At 42.2% G+C, this 19355-nt stretch overlaps 1 protein-coding gene across 2 annotated transcripts in view; it reads left to right on the plus strand.

Moving 5' to 3' along the window:
* Nucleotides 1-19355, plus strand: part of ADAMTSL1 (ADAMTS like 1) — a 939419-nt gene that overhangs the window by 532400 nt on the left and 387664 nt on the right. The window contains exon 1 of one of the 2 annotated variants that reach the window (XM_064579939.1): nt 6188-6582. The exons of the other annotated variant lie outside the window; for it this stretch is intronic. Within the exon in view, the coding sequence (XP_064436009.1) occupies nt 6517-6582 (66 nt within the window). The 5' untranslated portion in view covers nt 6188-6516. Of the gene's footprint in view, nt 1-6187; nt 6583-19355 lie in introns of those variants that run through there. 2 annotated transcript variants of the gene reach the window in all.

A 19355-nucleotide genomic window follows, 5' to 3' on the forward strand; every position in this document is an offset into this window, starting at 1 on the left:
GTTTATAATTGTGATATGAGAGAATCTTTCTGACTTAATAGAGAGGCCATTCATCTAGCTGGTATGAGCAAATATAACCAGCATACAACAGGAATGAAATTGAAGACTACATGATGATCTATTTTATTTTAGAGGAAGAAGACTCTGATTTTCCGTGGTTTAACTGCTATTCTGAAATTAAAATTTTATTTTACCTTTAGTCTACATTTTCACTTAGTTTTCGGAGACCAGGTGTTCTTTTGCAATTCTCCTGCTTGCTTTTGTTTCCTCTTTTCTTTTTTTCCTGACACCATATCTGGTACACATAGCATATGTTCATCAACTCACATGTCAATTTGACAAGTATTTATGTAATGCCAATTTCTCTGAGCTATACCTTAAAGGTTAACAAGGATTTGAGCAAGACAGGAATGGCAGGGAGGATCTTCCAGGCAGAAGGGACAGGATGAACAAATACACAGAAGTGGAAGTACTTGGAGTGTTGGGGTAATATCAGGTATTTCAATTGGGCTGGAGCATGACTTTCTATTATCCTGGGACCAGAAGCTGATCAGGGAGGTCCTTGAATGCCAAGCTGAGGAATTTGGCTTTTGCCTTGTACTTCCACTCCTTTCTCTGTATTGTCTATCAATCTGTTAACACTCCTTCGCCTTATTGTCTGGCTCCGGGATAATTATTTTATCTGTGAAGAATGATGTCATGGAAATAGTACTGAACTAAGAACCAAGGGCCCCAGATTTATATATTATACTTGGGTTTAACATATGGATATTACAACCATAATTCAAACCTCGGCAATTACACTGGTGTCTCTCTGTGTCAAAAAAGGCTACAAGAGATAGTTTATCTGCTTCCACAATATTTATCAAGCATTGCACACAGTAGGTGCTCAGTGAGTGTTTGTTGAATCTAATTCAGTAACAAACCTCTGTGATCAAGGACACAGCCCCAGCAATGTAGAAAAGGGAGGAAGAAGGACCACCAGTTTGGAAGTGGTGAATAATCCTATCCTCCCCATGTGGTTCAGTGCTCTGTTATGAGTTTGTATGTTTGTTTGCTTGCTCGGGGCAGGGGAAGAGAGTCCTAGAATTAGAATCTAAATTATGATAATGCTTTTTTTTCCCGGGATTTGATTAGAATTTTCAAACACCCAGAAAGTTTGAAAGACATGTACAGTGGATACTCATATGCCCACCAACTAGCATGGTAATATTAATTCATCTCTTACCTTGTACTGAGCTATACTCTGCAAACCCTTCGTCCCACTGCCAGCAGCTGCTCTGTGGTGCTGACCATTATTCTTGTCATATAACCACTTAAAACCAAAACAGACAAAAAACTGGGCTCAGTGACTTTCAGCAATTTATTTCCTTAAAGCCCTCCCAGTAATAAGGGGAATGGCTAGAATTTGAACTCTCTGGTTCCAAAATCTGGGTTCTTTCCACTGCACTAAGTAGCCTCCAGAATCCCTCTCTACTACTGGTCAGGGTCACAGGTTCTGAGTATCTACAGTGTGAGAAGCCCTGAATTAAGCATTGTAGGCAATAAAAAGAAATGTAAGCTGAGGCTCTTAGGGCTTTAGGCAACTCAAGATGAATCAAATCAAATTTTAAAATCTGCTGAGTTCCCTCCCTATGTAACATGCAGGCCTAGACACTTTATAGGGAGAGATAGATCGCTGAGGATAGATTTGAGATTGTGAGACAAAGAATTAAAAAACTTTTTTCTTCCTTTTTAAGCAGCCTAAAATAGTGGGTCAGGGTGAGTAAAAGCCTTGGCCTTACATGTTCATGCTTTCTCTCTGCTTACCCTGTCCTCCTCACCTGCAAACTTTTCCCCCTTCCTTAGCATCTCTTAAAAGTCTCTGTATATCTCAAGGTGTTTTTCAATTTCTGCTTCTTCCATTCTGGTCCTCCTCACTGAGTCCTCAAACTAGCAATGATCTCTCCCTTCTCTGAACTCCCACAGCCCTCTGCTCTACAAAGGTGTAGCTTAGTGATTCAGAACACCGATGGCCCCTGAGATCCTGGCCCTTCCGCCTCGTGGATATGTGATCTTGGAAAATTATTGACTTCTCCATGCCTCAGTTTTCTCCTCTGGTAAAGGGGATATATCAGTCAAGGATTCTGTTTCATAGAATTGAATTTCCTCCTGCTAATTGAAGTAGAAAGTGCTATATTATAACGGAATTAACTAACTCACTAGAAGTTGGAATTGACAACAAAAAAAGACTCTAGTTGGAGCTTTCTGAAGACTCCCATGCTACTCTGCAGTAAAAGATCACCACAGGAGCTCTGCCTCTTCAATAACCAGTAAATCACCAGCTGACTGGAAATGCAAGGTCTGCAACATGGCTGCCCACCCTCCCTGATCCAGCTGATATACTGCATGGAAACTTGCCTCTAGTCACCCACAAAGGTAGTGACAAGTTGGGATGGTTGCAGGTAAACTGCATTGCTCTAGGCTATTTTAACAAGCAGAGAAAGCAAAGCATGGTCTCTGCCTCATTTCTTCTTTTAAATCTTATGGGCGCACTCCTGGGCAGCCAAATCTAAAATACATCTGGTACCCTAGCTTCAAGGGAGCCTGGGAAATGTAGTTTCTAGGTTTCTGGCTTCTGCATCTCAAGAAGGTACTAGCTGGGACAAATGCTGACTGCTAATCAACCATAAATCATATCCATTTGAAGATAATAAAAGTACCTCCCCCATCGGGTTGTTGTGAGGATTATATGAAATAATAAAGTACTTAGTACAGTACCTGGCACACGGGAGACTCTCAGTAAATGCAGCTATTTTCATCAGTCAACGTCTCTGGGGGATTGTCCAGGTGGAAGACCTTAGATATAGTTCCATATTCCCACCTGCTGATAAGTAATGTTGATGAATCCACTTACCATATAAGAGCACCAGTTTTGCTAACTATAAATTGAGGATAATAACCACTCGCCACCTTACAGAATTTCTGCTCATGTTACATGAGGTCCTGCGTGAAAGATGATTTGGGAGCTGTAACGAACGTTCCAATCGCTTTGGTGTTAAATGGATATTAGGTGAACTGGAGAGATCCAATTCCAGCTCTGCCCCTGAGAGTAGCAGTGGGCTTCCTGTAGTTTTACCTTATGCATCCCCACACCATGTTTTCCTCTTCTTAATTTTCAGAATTAGCCAGGGAAATTAAACAACTTCCACGCATGCCTATGAGGATAGTAAGGTTCAGGCACTGTCATTACCACCTCCTGCAAGAGGGGAGATAAGGTCCTGCTCAGCTCGTCAAGGACTCCCACCCCTGCATTCTTTCCAGAAGGCTCTCTGCCCTCTCCACTCCAGGGACTGCCACTGGAGGGCCAAGCGAGGAGGCCCAACCTCAGGAAGAGACAGGTGGCTCTGGCGTGAATGCTGTAATGCATTCTCCCCAGGGAGAGAAATTCTGAGAGTTTAGCTCACTCTTTCCTGCCATAAAGTACACTGAATGTTAACAGCTTGCTCCTGTCCAAGCTGGTGTTTTTTAAATTAAGTATTGTTAAATCCATACCATTTGGAATGATGCTTCAGACAGCCCTGACACTCTGTCTCTTGCTTCTGCTTTCATGTCACCTAATCTATTGCACAGGGAGCCAGTAACCAGTATTATGGCAGCTGTGGTGACTCCCGCTACTCAGACCCTGGCAGGCGGCTTTAATGTAGATACCTGAAGAGGGAGAAGGAGCTCGGCCAACGCCCTGCTCCCATGCTGTAAGAGGCATTCCCCAGGGCCGCCGTGGGTAAGGATCTAGATGACCTCGGGTTTTATGTTATTTTTCCTTGGCACTAGAAAAAGTCTTAGAAATGACAAAGGTGGGGGGTGCCTGGGTGGCTCAGTCGTTAAGTGTCTGCCTTCGGCTCAGGTCATGATCCCCGGGTCCTGGGATCGAGCCCCGCATCAGGCTCCCTGCTCCCCGGGAAGCCTGCTTCTCCCGCTCCCCCTGCTTGTCCTCCCTCTCTAACTGTGTCTCTCTCTGTCAAATAAGTAAATAAAATCTTAAAAAAAAAAAAAAAAAGAAATGACAAAGGTGGGAGACAGAGAAACTGTAGGTTAAAATAAGATACGTTTCATTGTCAGGTAACATAGACCCAGAATAAAACCTGAGTAGCCTGCCTTCTGCCCCTTTACCTTCACTGTAGACATCGCCATCCCACCTGTATGACAGCATCGCCCGCATCTGAAAGTGTGCGTGTGGGTGTGTAGGTGTATGCACATACACAGAGATATATGCAGATATATGCATACACATATGTAGATATGTGTATACGAGAGAAGAGTGATTCAGGGTCAGAAGACCCTATTCAAAGGCCAGGTTCTAGCCAGTGGGGCCCAAGGCAAGTCAATTAAGCCCTCTGAGCTTCAGCTTCCACATATATAAAATTGGATGAGTATTTAACTGACTTCACAAGAATAGTCATAAAGGTCAAATGAGATTGTGGGTGTAAAACCATTTGCAGCCGTCAGAGATGACATAAACTTCGGTAATTATTGAAATTAGCTCATCCCCAAAACTTACCCCAATCACCCTCCCCCAACTTGATTTTGTTCTCCCATTTCTAAAATTACAGTGAGCTTGGAGTTTGCCCTGCACTGTGTACTGTTTGACCATACAATTGCTTTTCCTAGTTTCCCTGGGCATCCCCAACAGGAAAGGAGACGCTAGGAGCACTGGGACCAGAGGCAGGAGACATTGTGGCGGGCGTCCTCCGGGAATTGAACGGAAGGTTGAGGGCCTGACTTAAGGTTGAGGGCAAAGTGGATCCTCCCATGCTTCTGACTTTTCTAACAGGTTGAAAATGGGAATTTTAAAGCTCTTCTGTCTTTAATTGATAGGCCATGTGAAGTAAGTAACCTGACGTTGAACAAGCTGCTTTTCTTCACCTTTCTGAGAAGCAGTGCTGCCAGTATGTATATGGGCAGACCTGCCTGTGTTCACATGCCCATTATGGCTTGATCAGGTTTTCCATAGTTGTGTGTGTTTCCCGACTGTTGTCGGCATTTCTTATTAATGAGAGGAACGTCTTCTACCTCCACCATGTGTACTTCTGGGCTATCGGGAAATCTACAAAGGAAAAACTTCCTGGCGACACAGCTATGGAAATGGAAGGTCAAGTTTGCTATTTCATTCTTTCAAACACTCAATGATTTTTTTAGCAGATAAGGGGAAAGACGTCCCTGTTTGACACTTGACACTTTCCTAAAGCTGTAATAAAATCCTCCTCTGGTAGAGTCAAATCTTGATTGCTGGTGGATTAGCCAGACATAGAAGCTTTCTGACCTTCTCTTTCCTGTTCCTGGCCTTGTCCTCATTTCATTGCTCATTAGCACTTACTTCCTCCTGAGCCTCTCCCGTCCAAGCCTCTTGCAACAGTAGAAGGGAAGAGGAGGCAGACTCACTTCAGCCCTTTCTGCTGCTGCGTTGTAGCTGCTTTGATAAAGGACTTGGATAAGGAGGAGGCTGAGACGGTTGGTTAAAAGGTTTGGGGATTAACTGAGGATTTAATTCATCCTTTCTTTCCCTCCTGCTGCCAAAGCAGATAGTTGAGAGTTGGCAGTTTGTCAAAACCAGGCGTTTCCTCAACCCCAAATTTCAGCCCCACTTATCCCAGTCTTTGTTAAAGGGCTTTTTTTTTTTTTTAAACCAGAGGGATCTAAATTTCTAATTGTACCTTTACTGTAGTAAACCTTAGATATTTTAAATTGTCACTTTACAAAGAAGCAACTTACTCCCCCGCGCCACCCCCCACAGATCAAGTCAGTTACCGAAGTTAACTTATGTCACCATTTAGGTTTAGTAAGGAACTTCCAAAAACTCATAGAGCCTCCCTTTTCCAAGTCAAGGGAGAAAATAGAGGAACTTGACGGAAAAGGAATAAAGCGGTTGTACAGAACACGTTTAAAGGGCACATTAAGTCAGTTTTTGTCTGTGGTTCTTTCCCTTTATGGCGTATGTTATATATTGACAGGGATTAAGTTTCTCTCCTGAATGGAACAATACAGAGTCACAGGGAGCTACTGTACTTTACAAAGCAACAGGCACCGCACAAGCAAATGGCCAACAGAAAGGTATCCCACAAAGAACCAACCAGGTTAGTTAAAAGGAGAGGGCTTTGCTTCATCTTTGGCAGTTGGGCATCTTGTGCATTCCTCCTCTCGCTGCAGCCGGCGCGCTCTGCTCTCCTTTCTTTTCCGTCCCGTTCACCCTCTTTTGCTCACACTGTTACACTTTCTCTGTCCCCCGGCTTTGTTATTCAGCATGTCTGATTAGCAGGAGCCTGATTGGCTGGCTGCCTGCTCCGAAAGAGATTCCATTCAGCTTACCCCCCACCCATCCACCCACCCACCCACCCTCGGTCAGGAAATGTGAGCGGGGCTGATGGAAGCTGATAGGCAGGGCTGGAGTGTTAGCACCGGTACTGGATGTGACAGCAGGCAGAAGGGCACTTAGCCGCTTATTCAGTGTCCGATCGGGATTCCGGCAAGGATCCAAGCATGGAATGCTGCCGTCGTCGGGCAACTCCTGGCACACCGCTCCTCTTTCTGGCTTTCCTGCTCCTGGTAAATGCCTTTTCATTTCAATACGTTGCTCTTGCCACTTAGTCCGGGTGCTGTTGTGGTAGTATGTCTGTGTGTGTGTGTGTGTGTGTATCTTGATCTTCAAACACCAGGTAATATAATTTACACGATTTAAAAAAAAAAAAAGGAAAAACTTCTTTCAGAACTTTAACCCCAGCTTCCCAAGCAAAATAAAGTCCGATCGACTTTGTGGGAGAGTGAGAGGTATATAATAATATCGAGACTCGAGCTTTAGGGTATACTGCAGAGAGTTCCGTGAGCTGCGGACCGGGTAAATGGTGGTGTGTATGCTTGGAATTTGGGTAACAGACGTCCTGAAATTAAACTCACTCACTGGGGTGTTCCTGGAATTTTTGAAGGATGGGCTGTAAGGGGCTTTCCCCCACTGCCTTTTATGAATCCTCTCCCTCTCTGCACACGTGCTAGGGGACCAGGTAAAAGAGGGAAGGAGAGCCTGTTTGCAGCCAACCCAGATTACAGCTCGTAATTACTGTAAGTCCTCTATGGATACAAGTTAATGCTAGTATTTATGAATCAAGGATTAGGGTCTTTGATCTCAGATCTGCTTTGAAAGAAGAAGAAAAGGCTGCCTTTTTTGCGCGGCTGCTTTCCATAGTCGCAGTGATAAGATGCTCTGCTCTAGGACATCAGCACACACTGCATTTTTGACTCAAAGTAAATGTTCCGTTGTGACTCATACTTGGTTTTATGGGCAGAAAATGAACATGGACTGTCCAAAAAAAATCTACACTCAAAATATTAATAGCAATGCACATTTTTTTAAACCAGAGTGTTCTGGGCAGGCAGCTTCATAAACCTCATCTGAAGGTTCGATTCCAAAATTTGCACACACCGATTCCAAACAAGCGTGATTGTAGCTCTCCTTGTCACATTTATGGCATGCCAACCCTCGCTCAGAAGGTAATAAGGCAAGAAGGGAGCAATGTAAAAACGTAACGAACGTATAGTTTGCACTGATTCGTTGATGCTAAAGGGATGTTTTGTTCTGATTAGACTCTGACAAATTTGATCTGCGCTATAATTTTGAAGAAAGGAAGCAAGCCATTTGGTACAAATTGAAGAACTCCACAAAGATTCATCAGATAGAGTAATCAGACAGTTTTTAAATATTTTATACATTCCCACTTCTTATTTGCATCATTGTAGCCAAGAAATTATAATGCTGCACTGCAAATGCTATAAATATAGAAGTATATTTTCAGATTTTCAAAGACACTTAAAGGCAAACTGAATTTTAAGCAGGAATAGACTAAGTTTTAGCTGTTGGGAGGAATATGAAAAGCAGAATGTTTAGGTGTGCTTTATGACCAGGGGAGCAAGCAATTTATGAAAGGTGTCTCATTTTTTCCATATGGGACGTGTTACTTATATACACACCATTAGTTTGCCTCATCTTTCCTTCTTTGTGATTTTTTTAAAAAGTGTGTGTTATTTCCCCCATTTAATTGCATCATAAAGCCAATTACCAGTACACATTGCTTTTTTGGTATCTTCATATGGAAACATGATCTCATTATATTTTGGCAAAACTGTCCCGTTCACGGATAGACCGTTGTGCTACCCATTTGGTAACTGCATTATATCCCTCTTTGATATCTTGAATGTTCGTATCTGTATTTGAGCATGTAATTAGACTTATGTGGAAAAAAAAGAAATGTTTGTTTATATCAGATGTAAAACACACAACATACTTTGTTTAAATCACAATAATTGTATTCTGAGGATAAAATGAAATCAAACCCAGGTTTGGTTAGGTCTGTATTTAGACAAATTGGGATTCTGAGAATCACAAGAACTAACTGGTGAACGCCAAGAGATATCCCTGTGCGGAGTAATAACTGCATTGGTAATACCTTCCACAGATTGTGGGTCTGAATGTGCCAAACACCAGACCAGTTGTTTGAAAAGCATTACAAGGAACCTGCACAATCATCTTGCAAACAGGCATTTTTAAACCTATTTCGCAGATAGGGAAACAAGTTTATATTTGAAAGCAAAGGTAAAATAATGGAGAGAAAATAACTGGGTTGCTTTGTACTATGGTTGTAAAATGTTTAGCAGTGATGGAAGCAATGATGTAAGTTGGTCCCCAGGCTTTGTTGGAGACATTTAGGGTTTTGCCTCATCTTGACCACTAAAGTGACGTCCAATGTTATGGGCATTTGTTACATAGGCTCATGCACTGCCCCCTTTGGCTCCATAACCAAAATTAAATGATGGGCCTAAAAGAAAGTGACCTGGAGCCTCATCAGCAGTTGACTTAGACCTAGAAGTGTGATGGTGTCAGCTCGACCTTTGGTCTGGATGGAGAAATTGAACTAGTTGGCTTGTTTTTCCCATAACCATTTTAAACATTAGAAGAGTCTATCTACTCTTAGAATTAATTTATGTAACTTTTGAAGATCCCTTTAACTTAATTGGAAAACATCCTGTTTGTTTAGTGGTGAGTCCGGTTTCTACTCCAAAACAGTGTTCATTATCACCGACAGCCGCATCATCTGTATTATGGCTGGCTCTTGAGGGTGTGCAAATATCAAATATTGTTCACCCTCAGTTTTGTGAAATCCTTTCCCCTTGGAGCATGCTTCCTGAAAGAATGAGGTCCCCGTGTCTTTTGTATCATATTTTCCTGCAAAGCTCATATATCATAGACTTCTTTTGTATTCTCGACACACAACGGGATAGTATTCCGATCAAGAGATTTCATCCTGATATTCGGGTCAGATGAAGTCACATCACCCACCTTCCCCACTCTTCCCACCCTGTTCTCCTCTTTCATTCTCCCTCCTTTGTCCCAACTGTGTAGCTCAAAAGGAATGTGGCAAAAACCATGACCGGCCATTGACATATGTGTCCATCCAAACTTGAAGTCAAATCACTTCTTGTCAGAAAGGCATTTAATCAAATTTGCATTTGCTTTTTGTTTCTTTTAAGTGGTTTTAAGCTTTTTTGCCTGCTATTGTGGGAGTTGCAAGAGTAACACTCAGAATTATAATAAAGTACATGTGTTTTTCTGTTGAATTTCTTTTTCTCTTCTGCACTAATTTATACATGGAAACTAGTCAAACACAATAGCCCATTCCCTTCGGTCGCTCTGGCACTGTCCTCCACTATTATCTAAGTGGATCTATCTTGGATGGCGAAAAGCACCATTAGCTTGTGGAATGAATGTTAAATCCCTTATTTACAGCAGATTGTGGGCTGCTGCAATGAGTGTGGTGTGTGTGCACGTGTGTCCCTTTCTATAACTGTTCACTCTACATCTATTTCTTATTCTCCTGCCTAGATTGTCTTTAAATCAAGCTGAAGGATTTTTCACCCGAATCTACAGAACATAGCGAGGCATTTATTTATACATTATTTTCTTCATGTTTTCGTGAATTCTTGTCTAGACATGGTCAGCTACAGTTTTCCTTCCCCGAACTCCTGTTTGTAGTGTTTTGGTCTGTTCAGGACCACTTTTTGGCCCCCTTCTTATTTTTATATGAACCAGTGTTATCGCTTCATATAAATGGAGGGAAGTATGTCCAATAGTGGTCACTAGTGAACTACAAAAGAATTTTGTTACACCAGGGAAGTTTTCCTTGAAAGACCACATGGATATTAAAAACTTTGGAGAAAAAGAGAGAAAATGAACTCGTGCACATATTTGTTTGTGCATTTATAGGAGTGCTAACACATATTGATTCTGCTTTACTAATGTGTATGAATAAGGTGGAAAGTGGTCCTCTAGCACATCCAGGCATAAGCTAGTCCTCAAACTCAGATGCCGCAGAAAATTCAAATAATAACAAAATTAAGGTCAGCGTTTGTTTGGTTTAATCAGTAAAGTGTGGTTAACCACTGTACCTGTTACTCATTTAAAATAAAACAAAACAAAAAAACAAAAAACCCCATTTGTGTTGTTGCATTTTGCACAGGAATTGTTTGGAGGAGACACGGTCTGGTCATTTGGTTCTCCCCTTTATTATAGTTCGATCAAAATATAATTTTAGACTCTTTCAGGAAAATATAGTGTCCTCTGAATGTCTGCATTTTGTACAGCACCTAATAGAGTGCCTTTTACACACAGACTTCAGGGCTCTTTGTGAACTAACTTCAGGGAGGAAAGGACTCACAGAAGCTACTACCGGGCTCGCTAATTCTCCACACACGTGGCGTTTCTTTCATGTGTATAGTCCAGTTTCTCTGGTCAAGTGACAGCTCTGCTTTTAATATGTCTAGTTCAGGTTCTAGGTCTAATTATTTAAGTTTCTCACGTCTCGTGGTTTCATTGTACCCTTCCCTCATTCTGCATATTCTCCTGTTTCTTGTAGTCCCATGAGTAGAGTGACCCAGAAGTGACCTCGCCTAGCATGAGCGCCCTCGTCTTTTCTTGAGAGAGAGCATTCCTTGAATCATCATGAATAACCTACCAGTTAAGTGCGTTGAGATAATCACAGGAAAATGTGTCTAAATCAAGTTTTTCAGGCTTGCTGTTTTTACTAATTTTCTTCTTCTAGAGAGCTGGCTTCCAACTTTGTGTTTTCACCAGAATGAGACAAGTTCATGTCATTTTCTGTGTCCATCATAAAAACCATGCCATGCGGTTGAATTTTGGCTTGATTGGCAGTACTGGCTCATGAGCGGCTTAGGACTGGCATACCAGAGGTGATGTCAGTCCTAAAGGATCCTAATTGAAATAGGCCAGCACAGCTGTGTGGGGAGCCTGCCTGCTAACTGGGGTAAGCTGTTGCTATCAACCCCTTCTTTCCATGAGCTCGAAAATAAATGACTAATTCTCCCCAATTCCCGAACTTCAAGATTAAAACCTACATTGAATAAAGCTTAACTGTTGTGGTTTCCCCTCCCGGGGATTTAGCTAACTGGAGCACCCAGCATGTGGAGGGCAGTTAGGAATTTTCTGGCCATGTCAGTCAAGAAGCTGTCCCGATGGTAGTGGTCTGTAGCCACCAGTGACCTCTGGCTTGCTATTTGTTGGTTTTCCAGAAGCTCGGTGTTTATAAATTAGCGTGGATATTTTCCTACATTTACTAATGGTCTCTTTCTCAGTCATGGACATATATCTTATCTCATGAACTACTGCAACCTTCTCTAGAAGAAATACCATAATGTCTGTTTGACACTCCCGCCCCAAATCCTCCCGATGTATGGATAACATTTAGTAATTGTTGGTCCGAGGCACAGAAAATTGCAATCTGCTATATGTTAAGATGTCATTTCTTCTGGTTCTTGGGCTCCCTTGCATTTATCTCCGTCATTGTACTTCTCCTACTGTGCTTCCTGTCCACTCCATGAAATTGTGGGTGACAGCAGGAGTGACTCATCCCTCCCACCTGTCCGGATGCCTGGTAATTAGATCTCAGTGAATGTTGTTGAATGGATGAATAAAAGGATGGGTAAGAATGACTTGGCAAGAAAAGTTGAGAAGATGATAAAGTACAAACAGGAAGGGAAAATGTGAACATCCATTTTACCTGTGAAGCATTTCACTAATTCTGGCTTGGGTAAGACCAAGTCAACAACCTAATAAATTCTAAACAGAAGATAAATATTTTGTTTCTCTTTTTTCTTTCTTAAACATGTACATTCATACAATGGACAACAAGTGAGTAACAATCCCTTTTGCTGTTGATAAGTAGAATGAATTTTGCATGTTTCGTGTCTTGTTTAACCCATTTGGATCCCAAATATTTTTCCTTTTATGAAATTTGCCCTAAGGAAGAAAATGATACTTATATTTGGCACAGTCTTATAAAACTGGAAGGTAGCTATAAAGTCTCAGTTTGGCAGAGATAACGCTATGGACTCACCAAGTCATTTGTTTTTACGACTGGATGCAAAGATAAACTGTATTTCTCAGCCTTCTCTGCGATTGGATGGTGCAATGAGATTGAGTTTTAGTCAGTGGAATAGGGTTAGAAGTGACAGGTGGCACTTCTAGGACTCACATCTGCCATGTAATCCTCCCAGCACTCAGCACTCTGTCTCTCTTTACCTGCCTGCTGGAAGCAGAGACTCTGGTAGGGAACTTCAAGGCCTCAGGGAATGACAGAGCCACCAAGTGGAAGGCCTGCGTCCCCGAATGACTTCCTGGAGCAGAACCCCACACTGCCACTCTCAAAGAATTCCATTTCTGAACACTCATTTACCCACTACCAAGAAATAAACCTTTGTAAACTTTTGTTTACCTTTGAGGAAAGATGTTGCAAGTTATACTGGAAATCTCTTAAGACATGCTGGAAATTTAGATGTCGTGCATGCTAGTACTCACTTATAAGTCAGTATTAATTCTACTTTCCATTTATTATATGGAAAAATTGAAACAGGAAGATGCCATGTCATCCTCATGATGGTTTAATCTCTGTGGTGTGCAACTCACATGCATACCCCTGGGTACTTAACACGCTCCAGGTATGCAATAAGTAGCACACCACAAAAACTGCAGGAAAAATAGGAAAATGGGACCATGCTCCTTTTTCAAACAGAATCCAGGAATTAGTGGCACAGTAAGAAACCAGGAAAAAGAACCAAGAGAGGCAGGGCTGTGGTAAACAGCTGGAATCTCCCGGAGCAGAGCAGGACCAGCCAACCCAGCCAAGGACATAGAACCATGCAGACCCACAGGGAAGGCCAAGAAAACGGAAAGAGATATGGAGAAGCAGAAACCGAGACACACCACCAGTGCTGCTCTCCAGACAGAATGTTAGTAGATGAAGGAGTGAACAAGTGACAGGAAGGGGTCAGACTCATAAAGGCAAAATTCCCAAATGTTTCACACAGCCACACACAAAGTGAAACACATATCTTGAGGATACCTAGTCGCAACTATCTCTGATACATTTCTTTTTAAAGATTTTATTTATTTGATAGAGAGAGACACAGCGAGAGAGGGAACACAAGCAGGGGGAGTGGGAGAGGGAGAAGCAGGCTTCCTGCAGAGCAGGGAGCCCGATGCGGGGCTCGATCCCAGGACTCTGGGATCATGACCCGAGCCGAAGGCAGACGCTTAATGACTGAGCTACCCAGGTGCCCCTCTGATACATTTTTCTTGCAGCTGTCTCAGGTGTCATGAAAGAGCCCTGGTTTTAGAGTATAACCCTCTGGGCCGTAGCAAGGATCCCACCTCTGTGATCTTGTTCTGTAGTCACAGAACTCGCTTCAGCTGTCTCCTCGTTCAGGTGCTACGGCTGCCCGTCCCACCTAACTCCCCAGGATGTCATGAGAGACAAAGGCGGCATTAAATGTGGAAGTGTTGTGGAAACTCCAGAGTATTATAAAACTTCAAGTGATTACTTTCATTCATGGCATTTATCTGTCACCAACTGTATACCCAACACAGAGTCCAGCTCCATGGAAAATAAAGACACAGTCCTTGCAATGAGGAGCTTGGTAGTTCACTGGACATTTTGTTGTAGAGTTATTTTTAAAAATTTTTCAGAACACTCTTCTGTAGAGAATGGTTCTTTGAAGGGCATTACTATTTTCAGTTGCCCCACACGCTGGCTTATGTTGTAAGGAACTCTTCTGTACCTGCGTAGACACTTTCTGTTTAATCCTATCCATGTATAAATGCAAATTACGGCTTCCACAGATTATTGATATATATTATCTCTATGGATATTACCAGACAGTATTTAACTTCAGACATTAAAATTTGTTTCCAATTTCTATAGTTCAGAATATCAATTTGTGTCACAGAACACACTAGAAGAGTTTTTTAGTTAAGATAAATTCCTTAGGGAAAAACTTTCCTCAGAACAAATTCTTATCATTGTGAGAATTACCGTTAATTAGGGGTGACCAGCAGCTACGGCATTTTCCTCTGCCCCACTATGACTGGGGCATCATGTTGGCAGACTTCGATCTGATGTAGTTTCTACTACATTGTGCTTACTTTATAATAGCCAAAAAATCCATGTAAAAAACAAGCATAATCCATTTGGAATCATATTTCTGTAAGTGCTTTTGCTTTAATAGGTTGCATCTTCCTGCTTCACTAGATTTTTCTCCACAATTCTTACTAAAACAAATTAATTATAATAAAACCAAAAAGGCCTGGTGCATGGAAAGGGGGACAGTTGAAATAAAGGGAATAGCAGAAAAATCACATGTGGGAGCATACACCATTTATAATATAGGAGATTTATTCCACTTCTGAGGCAAGAAATTGCAAGACTCTAATAGTTTCACCACCTGTGAATTATTTGGGTGCACCTCATAAGCGGGTTCTTTCTTCTATTTGTTTAAAGAAATAAGTGGTATGTTGGCCAATTCTACACTACATTAATTTTCACAGAGTTTCCATTTTCATCTTCATTGCTTTTTCAGATTTTTTTCCAAAGCTTCTGCCATTCTCCAACTAAAGCTTTGGGTATTTTCCCCTTCAATTTTTGTCCGGGGACTTTCTCTAAGTCAATTCAGTCTGTTGGCATAAATGTTGGGACAAAAGAGGGAAAGAGTATGATAACCTAAGACATCTTGACATAAATTCCAAGAGCACTAAAGAAATGAGACAGGAAATTATGAGCAACCTATAATAAATTCAAACTGTCCAATAAAATAAATATACCTCACTTGGTTCCCATCGCAAGGTATGGCAGGGTGTCCAGTTTCTCAGCCTACTCTGCCCACGGCGTCTCAGTCACCATATGAAGTGTGCCAGAGCATTGTGCAAATATTGTACTTCATCCGCAGACCCAGAAATGAAAAAGTACAATGGAAACAATAAGAACCCCTACTGTTCAGGTGCTGGAGTGAGATTTCAGGGAAAGGTGTTTTTTGTTGTTTTTTTTTAAATAGTCTGTTTTTTCATTATTGTTACAACCGTTTGTCGTTGAAACCAAATATAATTTCCCTGACGTGCCACACACTTTTATTCTGACTTTGCGGCTTCTAGCCAGTCTGAGGTAACAAACATGCTTTGATATTACCGTTACAGAGGGAGTTTCACTGATATTTGGATCCCCAGGACATAAATACACAGCATTTTAGAACTAAAAGAAATCTTTAAGATGACATAAAATGTGACCTTAATTGACTGGGATCTCTTTGAAGGCAGGAGTTTGGTTTAATTTTGTCTTGGATATATTTATACCCCCCACACCAGACAAAGAGTTTGATATATACAAAGTGTTTGATGTAAGTTTGTTGTTTGAATAAATGAATTAATCACCTATCCCAGCCCTTTCATTTTGCCGATAATTGAATGTAAAATATAAATGTTTGCAAAGAGATTTGAGACATATTTGCCAGGAAAACCTAGTAGGTGGGATCCAGATCCTGAAATCTGGATCTCTTTTCTTTGAGTCTGTGCTCCCTCGTTTTTGTTTCGTTTTTTGAGAGAGAGCCCAAGGTGGGGTTGTAGGGGAGGAGGGGCAGAAGAGAGGGAGAGAGGGAATCTGAGCTCAGCTCAGAGCCCAACACAGGGCTCCTCGCTGGCCTGGATCTCATGACCCTAAAATCATGATCTGAGCCAAAATCAAGAGTCAGTTGCTTAACCAATTGAGCCACCCAGGGGCCCCGAGTCTGTACTGCTTTAAAAAAAGACTTCATTCTCTTTCTGTCATATCTTCTGGGACCTTTAAATAAGAGCCAGCCAAGCTGGCCTTGGTAGAGAGGGGTTGAAATGTTGAAATGTCATAAGCAGAAGAAACCAAGGAATCAATGAAGCTGACAGAAAATCATCTTGAGTAAAAACTTAAGGATCATCATTGGTTATTAAACGTCGAGATAACCTGGCAATAAAGATGGGGAATGGGGTCTGTAAGACTTGTCACTTGCCCTAAACCCATGTCCTATCAGTAGATTCCATTTCTCTTGCTTTCCGTATCAACGAAAAATGTGAAAAATTTGGTGATATCTATGTGAAAATAACTTCATGTGGGACCTTGCTCATAGTAAGTCACCGAGAAATGTTAGTCCCTTCCCTTCCCTCGGTGCAAAATAACATATTCATTAGAGCCTGCTGTATATCAGGCACTGTGCTAAGTACTGGGTATACCGTTGAACAAAACAGACATGGTTCTAAAGATGGGTCTTTCCCAATATAATGTCAGAAAGGATTGAGATGGGGAGCAGGGAGGGCAGGAATTAATTGGCCAGTACTTTCCACTGGTTTTATGTTGCTGTCATGATATAATTTTCTTTAAACTGTGTATTTAACTATTGCTGATGTAAGGGGGGTCTGCCTAAAGAAACAGACACATTAATTCATTATTTATTGTGATTCAAGAAAGAATGTGTAGGAAAAATTCTAAAACTCTAAAGATTTATATTTAAGGTCACTTCTTTGAGTTCTGCTTTTTTTACTTTCTGGAATCCTCTTTTAGTCATACTGAAATAAGCCTAATGCAGGTATACTTTATCTCTGAGTTTATTGATACATAAACACCTGTCTTCTCCATGTTAGAACTACGCTTAAAGTAGGCTCTCATTAAGGTGAATAAAAAGACAATCAGTGCCACAGAGAGCACTAATGACAGTAGATTTTTTCCTCAAAAGGTTTGGCTTGCTCTGCGGAAACCATTTGTATGCAGGAACTTTATGAATCTTGAGGCATCACGCTGGTGACCAATCTGCATGTTCTCAGCTCTCTGTGAGGAGGGGTTCTGATTTCCCGATACTTTTGTCGTGTCCCTGTTACCAGCCCCAACCTGCCTGAATCCGAGGCAGCCCTTCTTACCCCTGACAGTTCCCCCTGGCTAAGTTCAGTTTGGTGGAGCTGGGACTCCCATCAGTGGGACTCTTTTGCCTCTAGACTCCAGGATCTCGATTTTAAGAAACCCACCCAGTGCTTTGTGTCCATTTTCAAGTTCTAGATCACCAAAAACAATGGTTCCCAGACTTTGGGATTTCACAGACGACTAAAATTTCAAAAGTAAATAAAGGTGTGTTTGCAGGTAGGTAGGAAGTATAGGAAACGAATACAAAATTTCTAATTTTTTTTTATTTTGTTAAGTAAAGACATCAGTAAAATAAAGCTCTCTTACCTTAGCTTCATAAATGAGGAGAGTGCTTGCTTCAGGGTGAGAAACACTTATACATATCTAATTTTCTAACACTCATAACAATCTTATGGACTGGTTACAATTATTGTCCCCATTTTCCAGGTGAGGCAACAGGGCACAGAGCAGTCGTCACTCTGAGTAGTGGCGGAGTGCAGATTCGAACTCAGGCACAGTTCATTCCTGTACCAACCCCGCCATGCTGTCTCAGCGGTGCAAGAAAATACAGGTTCTTGGAATAAGCCAGAAGTGCCAAGTACAGACTTTCAGAAGAAAATCTAACTAAACACGTTTAGCTTTATGGAAAGCTAACCAGTGTCCCGATTTATCTTTTCTAATTCTTCGTACCAGTGAAAACTTTCTAATGGCCTGGCCTGCTGGGTGCCAGACACTTTCCTTGGGACACAAAGATAAACAAGACACAGGCATACTACCTCCCCTCCCCACCCCCCGAAAACTCACAGATTCTAGACAAAATTCTAAAATGATAAGACGGAGGCTGAGCGGAGGGTATAAGGTGCTGTGGTAGCACAAAGAAGGAAACCGGGCAAGGAAGCTGACATTTATCGTCTGTAGTTCCCAGGCTCTGTGCGAGGCAGACGGGAACTCAGCTTTGAGGGTCAGTGAGGGGGACATGAAAGAAGGACATCGAGGGGCGCCTGGGTGGCTCAGCCGGTTAAGCATCCGACTCTTGATTTCGACTCAGATCATGATCTCAGAGTCCTGGGATCGAGCCCCGCATTGGATCCATGCTCAGTGGGGAGTCTGCTTGGGATTCTCTCTCCCTCTGCCCCTCCCCCTGCTCCTGCTCTCTAAATAAATAAATAAATAAATAAATAAATAAATAAGTAAGTAAGTAAGTAAGTAAAATCTTTAAAAAATAGAAGAGACATCAAAAGTGAGTCTTAAGGGATCAGTGGAAGTTCATCAGGCAGACACAAGAAGGGGGCATTTCAGGCAGAGGGACCTGGGTGGGCAGAAGCACAGGGGAAGGAAGAAGGAGGTGAGGTATAGGATTCGTGAGTAAATTCCCATGGCTGGAGCATCAGCAGCTTATGCGGGGCCTTGCAGGCCAGGGCCAGGAGGGTTGACTCAAATTTGTGCTTTTGGAAGACACCGGTGGCCACCACAAGGAGTGGTGAGGCCGTGACCTCCCTTCACCTTACATCTTGAGGGCAGAGGTCCTTAAGGCCCCAGCTGCATGCTAGGGCTCTTTAGGTCCCACGGCTCAGCAGACAGCCCGTAGCCTGGCACTGACTAGGTGCCTCAATGTGTGCTGAATGAATGTGGAAAGGAGTGAACCATTTTATTCAAGGCCTCCCTGCTTTCAAAATTCTGCCCTACAGTCAGAGATTCTTTCCCCCCAGATATGGAAGGCCTTCCAGAGCAACAAATGTATCAGTATCCCAAAACCTTAATAACGTTCCATCACTCTCTCAGGAAAGAGTGAAATGTAGGCCCAGCCTCTCCGCAGAGATTGCTCCCCGGTGGTGACTTAACCCTTTATACGCTCTCAGTGTAGCTTTCCAAATAAGGGGGCACTCGTGGCTTTTCGGAAGCTCTGTGGCCCTCACATAGCACAAAGCCCCTAACGTGGTGTCACTTGTGTACCTTGGGTGATTATTGTGGTGAGAGACTGCAGTATTTCCCTGGGGGTGGGTATTTACCTGTTTTCTCACCAAACAGTGCCCCATTCCACTCTTCAGATTCATGTCACAATTATGAATC

The sequence above is a fragment of the Mirounga angustirostris genome, unplaced genomic scaffold (genome assembly GCF_029215605.1).
Source record: "Mirounga angustirostris isolate CCGP_5_RB_7025 unplaced genomic scaffold, mMirAng1.0.hap1 SCAF_15, whole genome shotgun sequence".
NCBI lineage: Eukaryota > Metazoa > Chordata > Mammalia > Carnivora > Phocidae > Mirounga > Mirounga angustirostris.